General features: G+C 36.2%; 1 protein-coding gene across 1 annotated transcript in view; it reads left to right on the forward strand.

Annotated features, from left to right (window-relative positions):
* Window positions 1-14,516, forward strand: part of SPAG16 (sperm associated antigen 16) — a 638,516-nt gene that overhangs the window by 423,617 nt on the left and 200,383 nt on the right. The window contains exon 14 of the mRNA XM_005882297.2: window positions 4,953-5,018. Within this exon, the coding sequence (XP_005882359.1) occupies window positions 4,953-5,018 (66 nt within the window). The remainder of the gene's footprint in view (window positions 1-4,952; window positions 5,019-14,516) is intronic.

Here is a 14,516-nt window from a genome sequence, read left to right on the forward strand (position 1 = left end):
CCCCCAAATGCACCCCCTACCCCCTGCCGGCCTGGTTGCCCACTCAGCCTATTCGGTCATCCATTTAGTTGTTTTGGATGTGACGGCCCCTGGCTCTTTATATATATAAATTTGTTTATATATAAACAAATACTAATTTGTTTATCTTGACAAGAAACAGGAGATTGCTGGATCAGAGTTCAGACCATGCATTTACTCACCGAGCAGTGTGTGTTAATTTGCCTAATTTCTCAAGGGGAGAAGCAGTAAGAGCGCGGTGCACCCTGCAGGTACAGTGGAATTATGTCCCATGAAAGGAAACCCCCAAATTATGATGTTAGAGCTTATCTGTTTCAGAGAGAGAGAGAGAGAGAGAGAGAGAGAGAGCGTTAGAGCTTATCTGTTTCTCCGAGAGAGAGAAAGAGAGATTGAGACAGAGTCATTTGTTTTAAAATATAAATAAACCCCCTCTAGGGGGAGGAAGGGAAGGCTTCTAGTCTTGTAACTCCTAGAATGTAAACAAAAAACACAAATTCCTCAGGGAGAGGTGCCCCTAAATCTCTCCAAATTTCTTTATCTTTAGGGTTGCTATTAATCTTTGCTCAGAAAACCTTGACCATGTAGACAAATGAAGATATTCTGGAACACTGCACATGAGAAGCGAGAATGGTAAAGGGTGAGGTCAGATAGCCAGACAGGAGACCAACAGTACAGAGCCTTTGGAGCTAAGTAAAGAGTTTAGAATTTATTCTGAGTACAATGGTAATTGTTTGGATGGCTGTAAGCTGGATCTTGGCATGATCTGATTCAAGTTTCATTGATCAGGCTGGTGGCCGTGAGAGAAATGGATGAGGTTTGGGGTGAGAGGAGGAGCAAGTAGATCGATAAGGATGCTCCTGCTGTCATCATGCACTGGAGTGGTAATGATGGAGAGTGACAGAAGTGAGCACAGCAAGGCTGCATGTTTCAGAAAGAGCTGTATACTGGATGAGGAGTCGGCTGGAGGTGAGGGAAGAAGGAGAGGTATTCTAATTCTCAGGTCTTTGATTGCCTAGGTTGTTTGTTTGAACAACTGTGATGCCATTTCCTCACAGGGAATGATTTGTCAAGGATCAAGTAGGAAACTGGGAAGTAGTGAGTTAAAAAGACTGCTTTAGCATATTATGTCTGACAGGCTGTATCAGACAGGTCCCTAGCAGAGAGCAGATGACTGGGAAAACTCCAGTTGAATATTATAGAAATGTGAACAGGGTAAAGGGACCAAACACAGCACTCAACGACTAGCAACCATGGGAAGCCAGCACTACCTCTGGGTCTGAAGGGGCAGGAGAAGAAGAGCATTATTGGACACACATGGGCTGTAGCCATGGGAGAGGACCTCACAACAGGAGCTGTGGAATTAGGAAGAAGACAGGGTCACTGACAAGATCACAGCTGAGCAAGTAGTTTTTTATCTGTCCCCTTTCTGCTTGTCGACATCCTGCTGGTGCTTTCCTCTGGCTGAGTCCAATCAGCCCAAGTGCCCAAGGTGATGGGGTTAGTAGACAGAGGGCACGAAGCAGGGCAGTGCCACATGGGGAATGACTGAGGGACAAACAGAAGAAACAGCACTGATGCCTCTGAGACTCCTTCCTTTCAAGCAGCAGGTAGACAGCTAAGGGCAGAGATGTTGATTTGGAAGTTATCAGCATTTTCAATGGTTGCGAGCTAGTATTTGTCAAGCTCTTACTTTATCTAAGCACTCTACTGAGATAATGTTCACATGCATTATCTCATTTAATTTTCAAAACAAAACCATAGGTTAAATATTACCCCATTGGACACGGGTAGTGGTATTTAACATTTGGGTTTGTTTCGAGAATTAGTGAGGAAACTGAAGCACAATGGAGTGAAGCAATTTGTTTAAAGTTACATAGCTATTAAGAAGCGGTTCCAAGAATTAAGTCCCAGATGTTTCGATCCCCAGGGCCAATGATAGAAACTATTATGTGATCCTTGCACACAGGTTCTCTGGAGCAATGACGTGTTAGGTCACATGATTTTTTTTAATACAACTCTTCCCTCTTTTTCACCGCTTTGAAATAAAACAATTCTGACAAGATTTCATCAAAGAAGTTATTCTAAGCTTTAGTGTCCCGGTTTGGGTATTGCTTTTGATTAAGGTTATGTGCAGGCGAGCATATTAGTAACCCACATATTCCCTCTACCACCAAAAGAGCACATTCACTTTTATCTTGGGAACAAAGCTGGAGAGAAAAAGCTTTTTAATTTTTCTTAATTCATGAAACATTTATCTTCTAGTCAGGTTTTGTTATAGCAGCACAAATGTGGTCCGTCAGCATTTCCATTATTTCCTCATATTTCCAGGGCTTTTCAAGAGTGCCTTGGAGATTCCATTCTGAATCAAAACTTGGCCTTCAGGATTTGCGTCAGAAAACTCCATTTTCCTTACTAATTAATCAAATAGTGTAGAGGCTTGCAATTTAGAAGAGGGCCAAATTTAAAACTTTCATTAATGCAAAAATATTTTGAGGCAAATTTGCTAATTGAAATATATCTTTAAATATTAACACTTACTCTACAAGCATAATGTTATATGACTATATGATACTAGTTCTAAAAAATAAATAACCATAAAAGTTCCTAAAATAATAATATATGAAAGCTAATCATAACAATTTATACTTCACCTTTTTGGCTTTGCAAGTAATTTATTTCCATTTGAGGAATTTGGGTGCTTTGAAGTTCTCAACATAGTTAATGCTATAACAGTTATCAAGACACTGAAGCAGGATGACATGGGCAGGGGGCATTCTGAGAGAGTGCCAAAGTGTTCAATATATTTTTATGAAATTTAAATTCATATGGGTAATTGTGCAGTCTGTGCAAAGGGATTGATAGCATGTCTCAAGTCTGTAAAAATATCTGAAATTTAATTATTTTAAAGCAGTGGTGAGTGCTGGTTAGAGCCTAGTAGTTAAAGCCTTTCCCACTTTGCCTAATTCCAAATATTCCATGAATGTCGGATAACAATGAGAGGCATGATGGTGACCACTATCTTTAATATCTCTTTTTTGTAGTCTTTCCTGTAATCTATCTACTAGTCTCACATGGCAGAGGACTAAGTAAATACAAGGTAGTGACAGAGAGTCATGAAGCCTTTTGAGCAAACCTACTCTTCTGACTGACTTCTCTCTAGCCACATTGGCTCCTTGCTGTTCTAGAAACACACCAGGTGAACTCGCAGTTGGAGACATTGGCTCTAGCCTTTCCTTCTTTCTGAAATGCTTTCTCCACATGTCTGCTTGGTTAACTCCCTACTGATTTTAGACCTTCAAACCTTACTTTCTGAGTGTGGTCAAACCACATTGCTCTACTTGATAATTTGATTTTCCCTTTGCCCTTCAATCCCCAAACTCATGATACCCCTTCCCTTCCACAACTTTCCTTATTTTTATAATATTTATCTTCTGACATACTATATACCTCTTAAAAATATTAATTCCCTCCCTTTCCCCCCAGAAGGTCAATGGGGACAAGGTTCTTTGTTTTATTCATTGATATATCCCAGTGGTCGGCAAACCGCGGCTCACGAGCCGCATGCAGCTCTTTGGCCCCTTGAGTGTGGCTCTTCCACAAAATACCACGTGCGGGTGCACATGTACAGTGCGATTGAAACTTTGTGGCCCATGCGCAGAAGTCGGTTTTCGGCCTGGGCGAGTCTATTTTGAAGAAGTGGCGTTAGAAGAAGTGGGGGGTGTTGGTCGGTCGGGTGACAGGAGACGAGTTGCAGGCGGGCGGCGGGATACCCAGCGCGGGGGAGGTACATTGTTTTGAGGTACGTTCACTCTTCTATCTGAAACAAGTATACAAGAAGAGTGTAGATGGGAGAGTTGGAAGGGGTCGACCTCAGCAAACATACCTCAATCAGATTGAGGACGTTTTTAGCAAAGGCCAGCTTAGGAGTACCCTAATTAAGTTAATAACAATGTACCTACCTATATAGTTTAAGTTTAAAAAATTTGGCTCTCAAAAGATATTTCAATCGTTGCACTGTTGATATTTGGCTCTGTTGACTAATGAGTTTGCCGACCACTGATATATCCTAAGTATCTAGAATTGTCCCTGATGTGTTAATCGCTGAAAAATAACTTTTTGAATTAATATTATATTATTAGATTAAATCTTAATTTTACACCATAATAAAAAATATATTGTCAATATTCAAGGTATATCATTTTCTGGTTCTTCTATAGAATTTGGATTATTTCCCTCTGGTAGTTAAGAATGCCCTTTGAACATTGGTGTAAAAGTGAAGCCATCCCTCTCCCATTGAAATCCCCTTTGTAATATGTTATGGGTCAATTTTCCTGGAATCATTTAAACTGAAGCTTGGACATTTTTGTAGTTAATTGTAGCTTTGTTTAGAAAACATGATCTGAATGGGTACATGTGAAGTATGGCTTTCACAAGACAAATGTTTATTTTGTATTAAACATACTACTGTGCATGTGTTATAACATTTTTATACTTGTGATGATCACAATGCCAAACTTTAAAAATTCTGAAATAAAAAAAAACGATCCTACAGCTAAAAACAAAAAAGAGAAAGGACTCCACACCTCCAGCAGTGGTAGAAATCATGGGCTTCACTATTCAGCCCCACGGCGTGAAAACTGTACTAATGGCATAATGGTGCCATTTGGTGAGATTTCACCACCAGTTCAAGGGTGTAAAAGCAAGGACACAAGAATTCCAGTGTAGATACCAGCCCTGGTGGCACACTCATCAGCACAGTACTGATTCTGAATGGTAGCTGATATCGAAAGCTAACATTTTCTATCATGAGACTCTATTACTTTTATTATTGGACTAAAACATTGCTTGAAAACAAATACAATTAAGTATCTTTCAAGTTATTTTTACACATTGAATGGAATTTATTTGACTTTATTTCTGCTTTGTCTTCCTAGGGTAAATGTGAGCAGTCACTTTATGGTCACATGCATTCCATCAATGATGCCACCTTCACTCCTAAGGTGAGTTCAGTTCTCCCAATAATTTTTTTTAACTCTTCATATATACAAATTCATTTTAATAAAACAAAATCCCAGGTGTAAATGTAGGTTAACAGGGTCAGTAGGAGAACACATTTGGGAATTAATTATGACAATGGAAAAAACATATAGGTAGTATAGGTTTGCAGAAGTTTAGGACACAAAAACATACAATAATAGTTGTAGGAACAATGAGGAACTCACCTATTGAACTTGACTCTAATGAGGTACATTTTTGAAAGCTTCTTTTCTAATTTTGGTGTCAAGAAAGTGTGATATAGACTTGTAAATATTAGTGCAGAATCATAAAATAACAAAAATGCTTGAAAGGCAACCCAAGAATAAACACCGTTAAAGAAACAGGGACTTCCTTCTGGTTAGAACACAGCAACCTTGAATGGACAAATGGACAGCTTTTCAATTCTTCATCGAAAGGTTTTAAATATTTCTCTTTTCGAATAAACTGATGGCATCCCAAATATGTTTTTCTGAAGCTTGAGATATTTACATATCAGGATGATTTTTCCAATGATGAAAATTGTTAAAACATTGCTTTGCGTTGCTGAGCTAATTGCAGTTATCCTTAAAAGGGTTCAAATAGTAATCATGGAAGGATGATTTAAGTTTGTTTCTTCTCAGATGGAAGTGATTTGACAAGATAGATGACCTCTCAAGTCCTTTCAAACTCTATGATTTAATTATATCTAACATTCTAATTTGTCTCCAAGTTCCCAGTAGAATGTGAATCTTAATTCCATATCCCTCTTCCAATTAGCTAAAAAAGAAATCTGATAGGTTCCCTACATCTAATTTCAAAATGACAGCATTGTCAAAATTCTGTTACTATTGTGCTGTTATTATTCTTTTAGAAAGAGGAAAAATGCAAATTAATTTTTTTTTCTACTAAAGGAAGGTTGTTTGCTCCACCTGAATTATGCCGATGTCACTGTCAACCCTGGAATGTTAATAATGAGCTCAACTACAATTATATTTCAAGAAAGGAATTTCCATTTGATTGACTTTGTTGAGCCAACATATTATGGATTAGTTCTAGATACCAAGCAAAATTTTATTTCTAGCATATTACAAAGCCATTTAAGCAACATGGGCCCATATAATGTGGATATTTATGCCAAAATTCTATTAAGTGGCTTGCAACTTTATGTGCCCTAGGAAAATTGAATGGAAGCTAAAATGAAGTAAACTAATATTTTGTAAGTTAGACATTTTATATGGTAAGCAATATTGTAGCTGAAAGAGACACACCATTTAACATACTAAATAGTAAAATTTAATAAATATGGAAATAGCTAAATCAGATTTATTGAATCAGCAATCAAGGGAGACAGACATTAATTATACATATTTCAAAGCCAAAATGATGAATATGAGGTCCAGTGTCCAGTGTCACGGTGGCTAACCTAGTTTTGTTTACTCACTTTGTTCACACTAAAATGCCTGTCACTACACAGTTCCAAATCAACATGCCAGGACTTCACTGAATTGTTCCATCAATTTATTTCTTCTTTGCTACAAATATTTAATAACTAATTAAGGAAATAATATTTTATGATGATAACTGACGCTCCTAAGTGAAGTTTACACTCACTATGCCAATTGATTTGAAAGCTGTTTTGTTGCACACACCTGCTGAGAATTGTCAAGAGATCAGGAGATAGTAGTTACTGAAAGAGCAAAAAGACTTTTAGGGATTTCTCAAGGACATGGCATTGTGACACATTTCACTTTCAAACAAACTATCAGACAAAGCTGTGATAATAAATGCATTATAAGGTATATATATAGCAGGCAGCAATCTGAATTACCTAGTATTAAACTTACTAATTGTTTGATGCCTTTGGGATATGCAATTAGGTTACCTTCATTAAAAAATGTATTCGGCTATTTATATAAGCACAATTTTAGGAAAATTCTACAATTTTAGATTTGTAAGCAGAAATCACAAATGTAAAATTCAGTGTTACCTACCTAGCAACCAAGAATCACAGAAACAAATACATAATATACAGTATGTACGTATGGTCCTGAAAAGCTATGCAAATTTAATTTTTATTTTATATAGTGTTAGGGCTCTGGTGTCTTTATTTCTTACCGATATTTCTAATGGAAGAAGATATTTATGTAAAACCTCTTTTTAAAGTAACCTGTTCATGTCTGTCCATGGGCTATGGATATATGCATAAAAATTCATTGGTTAATCTTTTCCTGCTCCCTCAACCTTTTCCCTCTGAAATACATCAGTCTGTTGTATGCTTCAATATCTCTGGATCTTTTTTGTTCCTCAGTTTATTTTGATCATTAGATACCACGTATAAGTGAGATCATGTAATACCTGTCTTTCTCTGACTGGCTTATTTCATTTAGCATAATACTCTCCATTCTTTAATGAAAAAACAGAAGCCATCAGAGAAGAAATTTCATATCTTCCTACTACTATGTTAAGTAAGAAATGATGTAGTTATACTTCACTGGAGCAAAAATGGGTATAAGCTTCAGTAGGAGTATTTTTTCATTTTTAGATTTAGAATATACAATTTAATAACTAGGCAGTTAAGAGCTTTACATTTGATCTGAGATAGGTTAATTGCTTTTTCTAAGTTGGTTGAATATGGACATAAATGAGTTAACTCATTTTATATTTCCTTTAAATCACAGACAAATTAAGTACCTGCAATTAATTGCCTACCTAGAAAAGTTATCTTCACAGCATTTTAGGAAAGGAAACTCAATTTCTGATTTTTTAAAATTGTGTTTGTTATTCAATCTCAAACAGAAAGTACTTAGCATCTCTCTCTGGCCCCTTTATATAAAGCAATGCAAGTAACATTTAGGTGATGCAGCTATTGATCCTCTGAAGGACAAATGATGTCAGGCAGCACTTATACACCAAAAACATTTCAATTTTGTTTATTTCTTCAGCAATCCAACTTGATGTCAACTACCATTTAGCCTGGCCAATATTGATATTTCATGTCAGTTATTATTCATTATTGCAACTAGATATTGCATAAGTCAAAACTTTTAGATATGTGATAAAAAAAAACCACCAAAGCAGGTCCTATTTGAGGAAGTTGTAAACAACAACAGAATAAAAAGTTAAGGGACTTGTAACGTGCTAATTTTATTTTATAACATATTTGAATTATTTCAATGTTCCTACATATCTAAAAATCAATTTTATGTCTTTTAAACTAATCTCATACTGCAATATCCTTAAATTAACCATTTATGAAATAATCTTGCCTTAACATAATAAAATAATTGGATTGAAAAATTAAAGTAAAAGAATTTGTACAAACAGAAAATACAAATTAGTTAGAAATTACTTTTAGATATAATAAATTGATAGAGGTTTTTACCCTTTATTTCTAATTTTTTTCTTAGAATTTAAAAATGTAAATAACAAAGAATAGTACATTTAAGATTATATCACCTGCCCCCAAAGTTTAACTTTTAGAAATTTATACAGTTGGATAAAGATTAATTCAAGCATGTGTAATTTTCTTGATGGTTCCATGAAAATTAGAAATATCATGATGATGTCATATATCTCCATACTTCCTCTTTTACTATAAAACTAATCATTTGTTTTTCTATACGTACATCTTTTGAATGACAGTATTTTTGGCATATATGAAAAATTCAGCATGGCTTTTAACTTAGCATCTCTTTACTGAGCACTTGCCATGTCTCAAGCACAGCTCTAAATATTGAGGGTGCAGCAATGCACAATACCAACTCCTGTCCTTATGGACTTTATATTTTGCTAAGAACCAAAGAAAATAATTAAACAAATGAATAGTCTCAAGAATAATAAATGTTATCTAACCAGAATAAATTCAAGTGAAAAGAGTAATGAGGTGAGAGTTGGGGCTTATAATAGAATGGCCAGGGAGGGACTCTGAGAGAATGCCATTCAAGAAAACCCTGCAGTGATTTATTTTAAAATACATTTTTATTGATTTCAGAGAGGAAGGGAGAGGGAGGGAGAGAGATAGAAACTCAATAATGAGAGAGAACCATCAATCGGCTGCCTCCTGCAAGCCCCCTACTGGGGTTCGAGCACACAACCCGGGCATGTGCCCTTGACCGGAATCAAACCCGGGACCTTTCAGTCTGCAGACCAACACTCTATCCACTGAGCCAAACCAGCTAGGATCTGGTTTGGAAAACCAGATCTTAAGGAAAAATTCAAATAGAGGCAGTAGCAAAGACCAAGCTCCTGAGGTGGTAGAAGTGTGGTGTGATGGAGTCACAGAACACAGGGAGAAAGCTAGGATTAGATTAAGCAGGTGAGATATTTTACCTGTAAGAGATCACTATTAACCTAAATTGTTACTGGTCAAAATGTGGGATGTTTGAAGCCATGTTAGCATAATCCCAAGCATTATCTTTGGCTTCAAAAATCTTTATATGTGAAAAGAAAATGTCCCACTATGGGCAATATAATAGATCCTTTGGCTGAGTAACACCTTTTTTTTTTTCCCCATAGCTGTTGGCATAATTCTTGGTTCAGAGGTAATCAATAAATAGTCATTGATTAGGAAATATCAAAAATTCACTGTAGGTCAGAACTCAAGGGGCATTTAAAAGAGTACATAGTTAAGACAACATTTGCTGGGACAGGAATACATTTATTTTATGCTATTGATCTTAAAATATTATTTTCGAATTTAATACACTTTGCTGACTTCCCATGTTTATTCTGAGCATAGTACTGCCAAAAATAGTTCAAAATATATTTATTACTTTTATAAAAATATGATATCACTGCTCAGAACATTTGGCCATTTAAGCAAGTGGTCTTCCAATACAACTGTCTCATTTAAACAGTTTTCCAAGGACAAAAATGCTCTAAATAATATCACAATATCAATATAAAATTATACATTTTTCTCTAGTCATGGTTAATTATAGTCAGTCTAAACTTGCATGGGATTGAAAATGTTTGAAATACTACAGGTATAACAGCCTGAGTTTTAAAAGAGATTCTTTTACTTATAATGTCTAATGTACCATCCATTATCTCTGAATCACATAATTAGAGCACAAAGAATTGTCACACCAATTTACTCAAAAGCATAATTACAAGATAACTTGATTATCCCCGTTAATGTAATTTTCCCCACTTAATTGCGTGTTCGTGGGTGAATGTGACCCTGTGAATCATACTTCAAGAAGTGACTGCTGGCTAACATGAACACCACCGGGCAGAGAGGAGGAATCTGCCCCCCTCCTCAGAAATGCCATTTGTGGACGCAGCGTGGCCCTACAGGGAAGATGCTTTCAGAGTCCCCTCTCCCCACACATGGTCTGGAAGTTCCGCTGGCAGACTTCACAATGGCCTTCGGGCCCAGCGTGTCCATCACCACCATGCTCTGCCTCTCACCCCACCTCAGTTCAGCAGCTGTTATAAAAAAAATAGCAAGTTTTCCAACTAAGGAAATATAAGCTGCTATGTTTAGATTGCATTCAGAGACCGCATTTTATTCTATTTTTCCTAAAGTATTCAAGTGTAAATGCTCATTTGCAAATACTCCTTGACTTGTACTTGGTTGTTTGGGAAGCAAAAGATCCCTTTGTTTCTAACATATGCTGGTTGCATCTACATTTTGTTCCACCTCAACTAAAGAAAATTAAGACCACATAGACAGGGCTTAATCTTGGAATTGAACAAAGGACTTCAAAATTTCTCTCTTCTTAGGCTGAGGGGTAGAATGTTTTCTTTAAAATAGTTGTTTTTCAGTTTACATACTCAAATACAACATTACAAAAGAAACCAAATCATTAAATTATAGATGACTTCCCTATTATGATGGCTTTTGCATATCTAAAAATAGTAAAACTAGACTGTGCCTTTGTGGGCTTGTAAATTTTCTTTCTTCATTCTGTGGATAAAGTTTTGTATCTTCAAAAAAATATTATTTAGTGAAAAAAAAATAGTTTCTAAAAAATTCTGTGGCAGCAGAAGCACAGCCTAAAGCAATAGTTCTTAGAAAGGCTATAAATTTTAGTGAAATGTATATAGCTTAACCTCTGACCTATTTTTATGAGTCAAACTATAGATTTTTAGAACATGTTATCTAATCACATCCATATAGCTACAGCCAAATATAGCTTATCATCATAAAACTTGAACCTTAGTAATTTAAACATTATGATGATACAAACCAATGCATGTTATCATTTTTATGTATATAGAACTGCCCTGATTTTATGCAACTGCACTTATGTACATATTAAAAGAAAATAAATTTATTACAGTTTATCCCAGCAATGTTATTACAGTACACACTATATTAATCAATAATAATTGGCCACTTTAAAGGAGACTTCTGCCAAATAGAGTAATCCTTAGGTTGCTATCACAATAAATAAAACAGATTTAACAGAATTTGTGTGGATCTACATATAATATATTCTGCAATGATTAAGGAGCAAAAGGACAAACGGGAAAAGGGACTGCAATGAAGTCATTAAGATGCTGTTGCTATCTTTGCTAGATGGTTTGTTTTATTTCACCGTGAAGAGGTAAAATACATATATTTTTTTAAAGCTCTGGCTAAGCACTTTAGAAATGATTATTTTGAAATTACTGGAAATATGAATGTGTACCTGTTCCTAGTAAGCACTTTAGGAACTTGAGAAATGATTATTTTGAAATTACTGGAAATATGTATTTGTACCCTATTCCTAGTAAGTACTCTATAAATATTTGTGAGACTGATGTAGGTAGATAAAAAAAAAAAAAGAATCATAACTTTTTCCAACCAGGAAAGGAACAGATCTGACTACATATTTTGGGGTGTGTACCTATGTAAGAGAGTCACGTGGACATTCAGGCTCTGAGCCCCTCACCGGCCTCTGGTCACTGTGAGAAGACTAGTACTTCTCTAATTTGCATGCCCTGCCTTGCCCCCTTCATTGCTCTGGGAATATAAAAGGACGGCTTTTCTCCCCTGAAAAAGAACAACAGATTAATGAATTTAAGTGCCTATATCATTAAAATTGTCATCCCTCGTATACTACTAAAAGTGCAGTAGCAATTGCATCTAGCTTTCACTCTCTAGGAGGTCCTGTGATCTCCAGTTTTTTAATGTAAATTAATGCAAAAGCTGCTCCAACAGTATCACATACTATTCACTTCAAACTCCAAACAGAATCTTCTATTACTTGATTTGGTCAATGGAAAGAGCAGAGAAGCAGTGAGCTGAGCTACAAGTTAACAAACAGAATAGTGGCTCCACCAGGGATGAAGGGTTTGGTGAAGAAAGCTCTCTATGTATTGAAGAGGAGATTTCACCTACATCTATTTTATTCTTATCTATGTACATAAAAGCCTAAGTGACTGAATGGCCAGTCGACTGGACTGGTTGCTATGATGTGCACTGACCACCAGGGACAGATGCTCAACACACAGGATAGGGCTCCCTCCTGTCTGGGTCGGGCCTGCAGGGATCAAGCCGAAACGAGCTATCCAACATCCCCCAAGTGGTCCTAGATTGTGAGAGGGCACAGGCCAGGCCTAGGGACCCCACTGGTGCACTGGGCCTCTAGTGTATACATATTTATAAAATGTAGTTGCAGGACAATACATTTCATTTCACTTAGGAGATTTATAAATTACTTTGAACAAGATGACTCTATCACTCATTAAGGTCTAGGATCATGTCTTATCCTTCTCTGTCCTGCATCTTTCCTGTCCTCTCTCCCTCTCTCCCCCTCCTCACACTCCATCACCTGGTGCTAGGCCACTCTAACAGGGAATGCTTATCTGGTCAATAGTTAATGAATGACAAATGATTTTATCAGAGTCCTTAAAAAAAGAAGTGTCATCATCTTTTCTTGTTTGTTTGTTTTTTGTTAATCCTCACCCAAGGATATTTTTCCATTGATTTTTAGAGAGAGTGGAAGGGAAAGGGAGAGACAGAAACATTGATGTGAGAGAGACACATGGATTGGTTGCCTCCTGTATGTGCCCTGGACCAGGGCCGGGGATCGAGCCTGCTTGTTCAATTTGTTCTTTGCTAATACATATTTGTTGATGTTTTGTTAAAGTACTAGTAGTTCTTTCAGGGTGTTCTGCCTTCATAACAGAATATGCACTTTAAGTGCCTAAGTACTATTTCGTTGGATTCCATTCCCCAAAGCATCTAAGTCAAGGCATGCAAAATATTTTCCTCCTTAAGAGCATAAAAGCTTGGGCACTTAATTCAGATTGACTGGGTTTGAATCTTGGGTCTGTTTTATTAACACGATGACTTTGGGCAAGCTTTATACCATTGCAAGTCTTTTTTTCTCATCTGAATAATAGGGCCATATAATCTAACCTTAAAGATGAAGGATGAAATGAGATAATAAATATAAATCCCTTTGAACAAGTTATTGTGATTATGTAGTGTTGTATATTGTCGATGATAAGTAATTATTTTTGAGATGTCAAGCTTCCATATGCCTGGGACATGATTGGTGATATAAATTATTAATGCCTATTAGATTGACAATAGCATAGGAAAGAATTATGTACTGACCTCAGCAACCTCATCTACATCTTTCCAATGCTTTATATTCCCTTCTTCTTTAGCCTTAAACTTGAGCATTCCCAAATTTTACTTTCTATTTCCATTCTAATTCCATATTTCTTTGCCTTATTTGTGCCATTAGGGTACTGAGGAAATGGTGTAATGAGCTAATTCTTAACACTGCACAGGCCTGTCCTAAGAGACACACTAATGTATCAGTATACTAAAAATGTTTGAAATACTAATTTTTCTGCTAATGAGCCTAAACATTTTACTATAGTTATACCTTAATACCAAGTTGCAGGTCATTACCTTCACATATTGAAAGCAGCTGATGTTTTAGGGCTTAATGTTTCTGCCATTTGCTTGATGAACCCTCTTCCTTGCCCATTTTACATAGCAGAATTTTAAGTTATAAAATTAATACTTGACAGGTATTGTGTATGTTGTTTTGATTTCATTATTTATTTATTTAAAATGTTTTTTCTGATGATAGCAATTAATATCTGCTAACTCCATTAAATTTGAATTTTAAAAATGCTAAAAGGAACAAATAAAATAAAAATGATTTATCCTATCACCTAAAGATAATCATTTCTGATTTAGTTCCCACCACTCTGATTTTCAACATATGCTTATGTGTGTATCAGACAGTATAAACAATTGTGTTTGCTCCTTCCTTCATTGAACTGCATATGTATGTTTTCCCATGTATTAACAATTTTTGGAAATGCCATTATAATAGCTAAGATAATTGCGGGGGTCCAGCCCCAGTGGGTCCAGGGGTTCCCAAAGGTGTGGACAGAGTCGGTGAGGAAGGAAAGACACGGAGGCAGTGTTCAGGTGATCATCATAGCCAGGTTCCTCTTTCTTTTATCATCATCTAACATCTGTATATATACTATTTGGTCCCAATCCTATCCATTCTATACAAAAG

Source organism: Myotis brandtii, unplaced genomic scaffold (genome assembly GCF_000412655.1).
Source record: "Myotis brandtii unplaced genomic scaffold, ASM41265v1 scaffold702, whole genome shotgun sequence".
Lineage (NCBI taxonomy): Eukaryota > Metazoa > Chordata > Mammalia > Chiroptera > Vespertilionidae > Myotis > Myotis brandtii.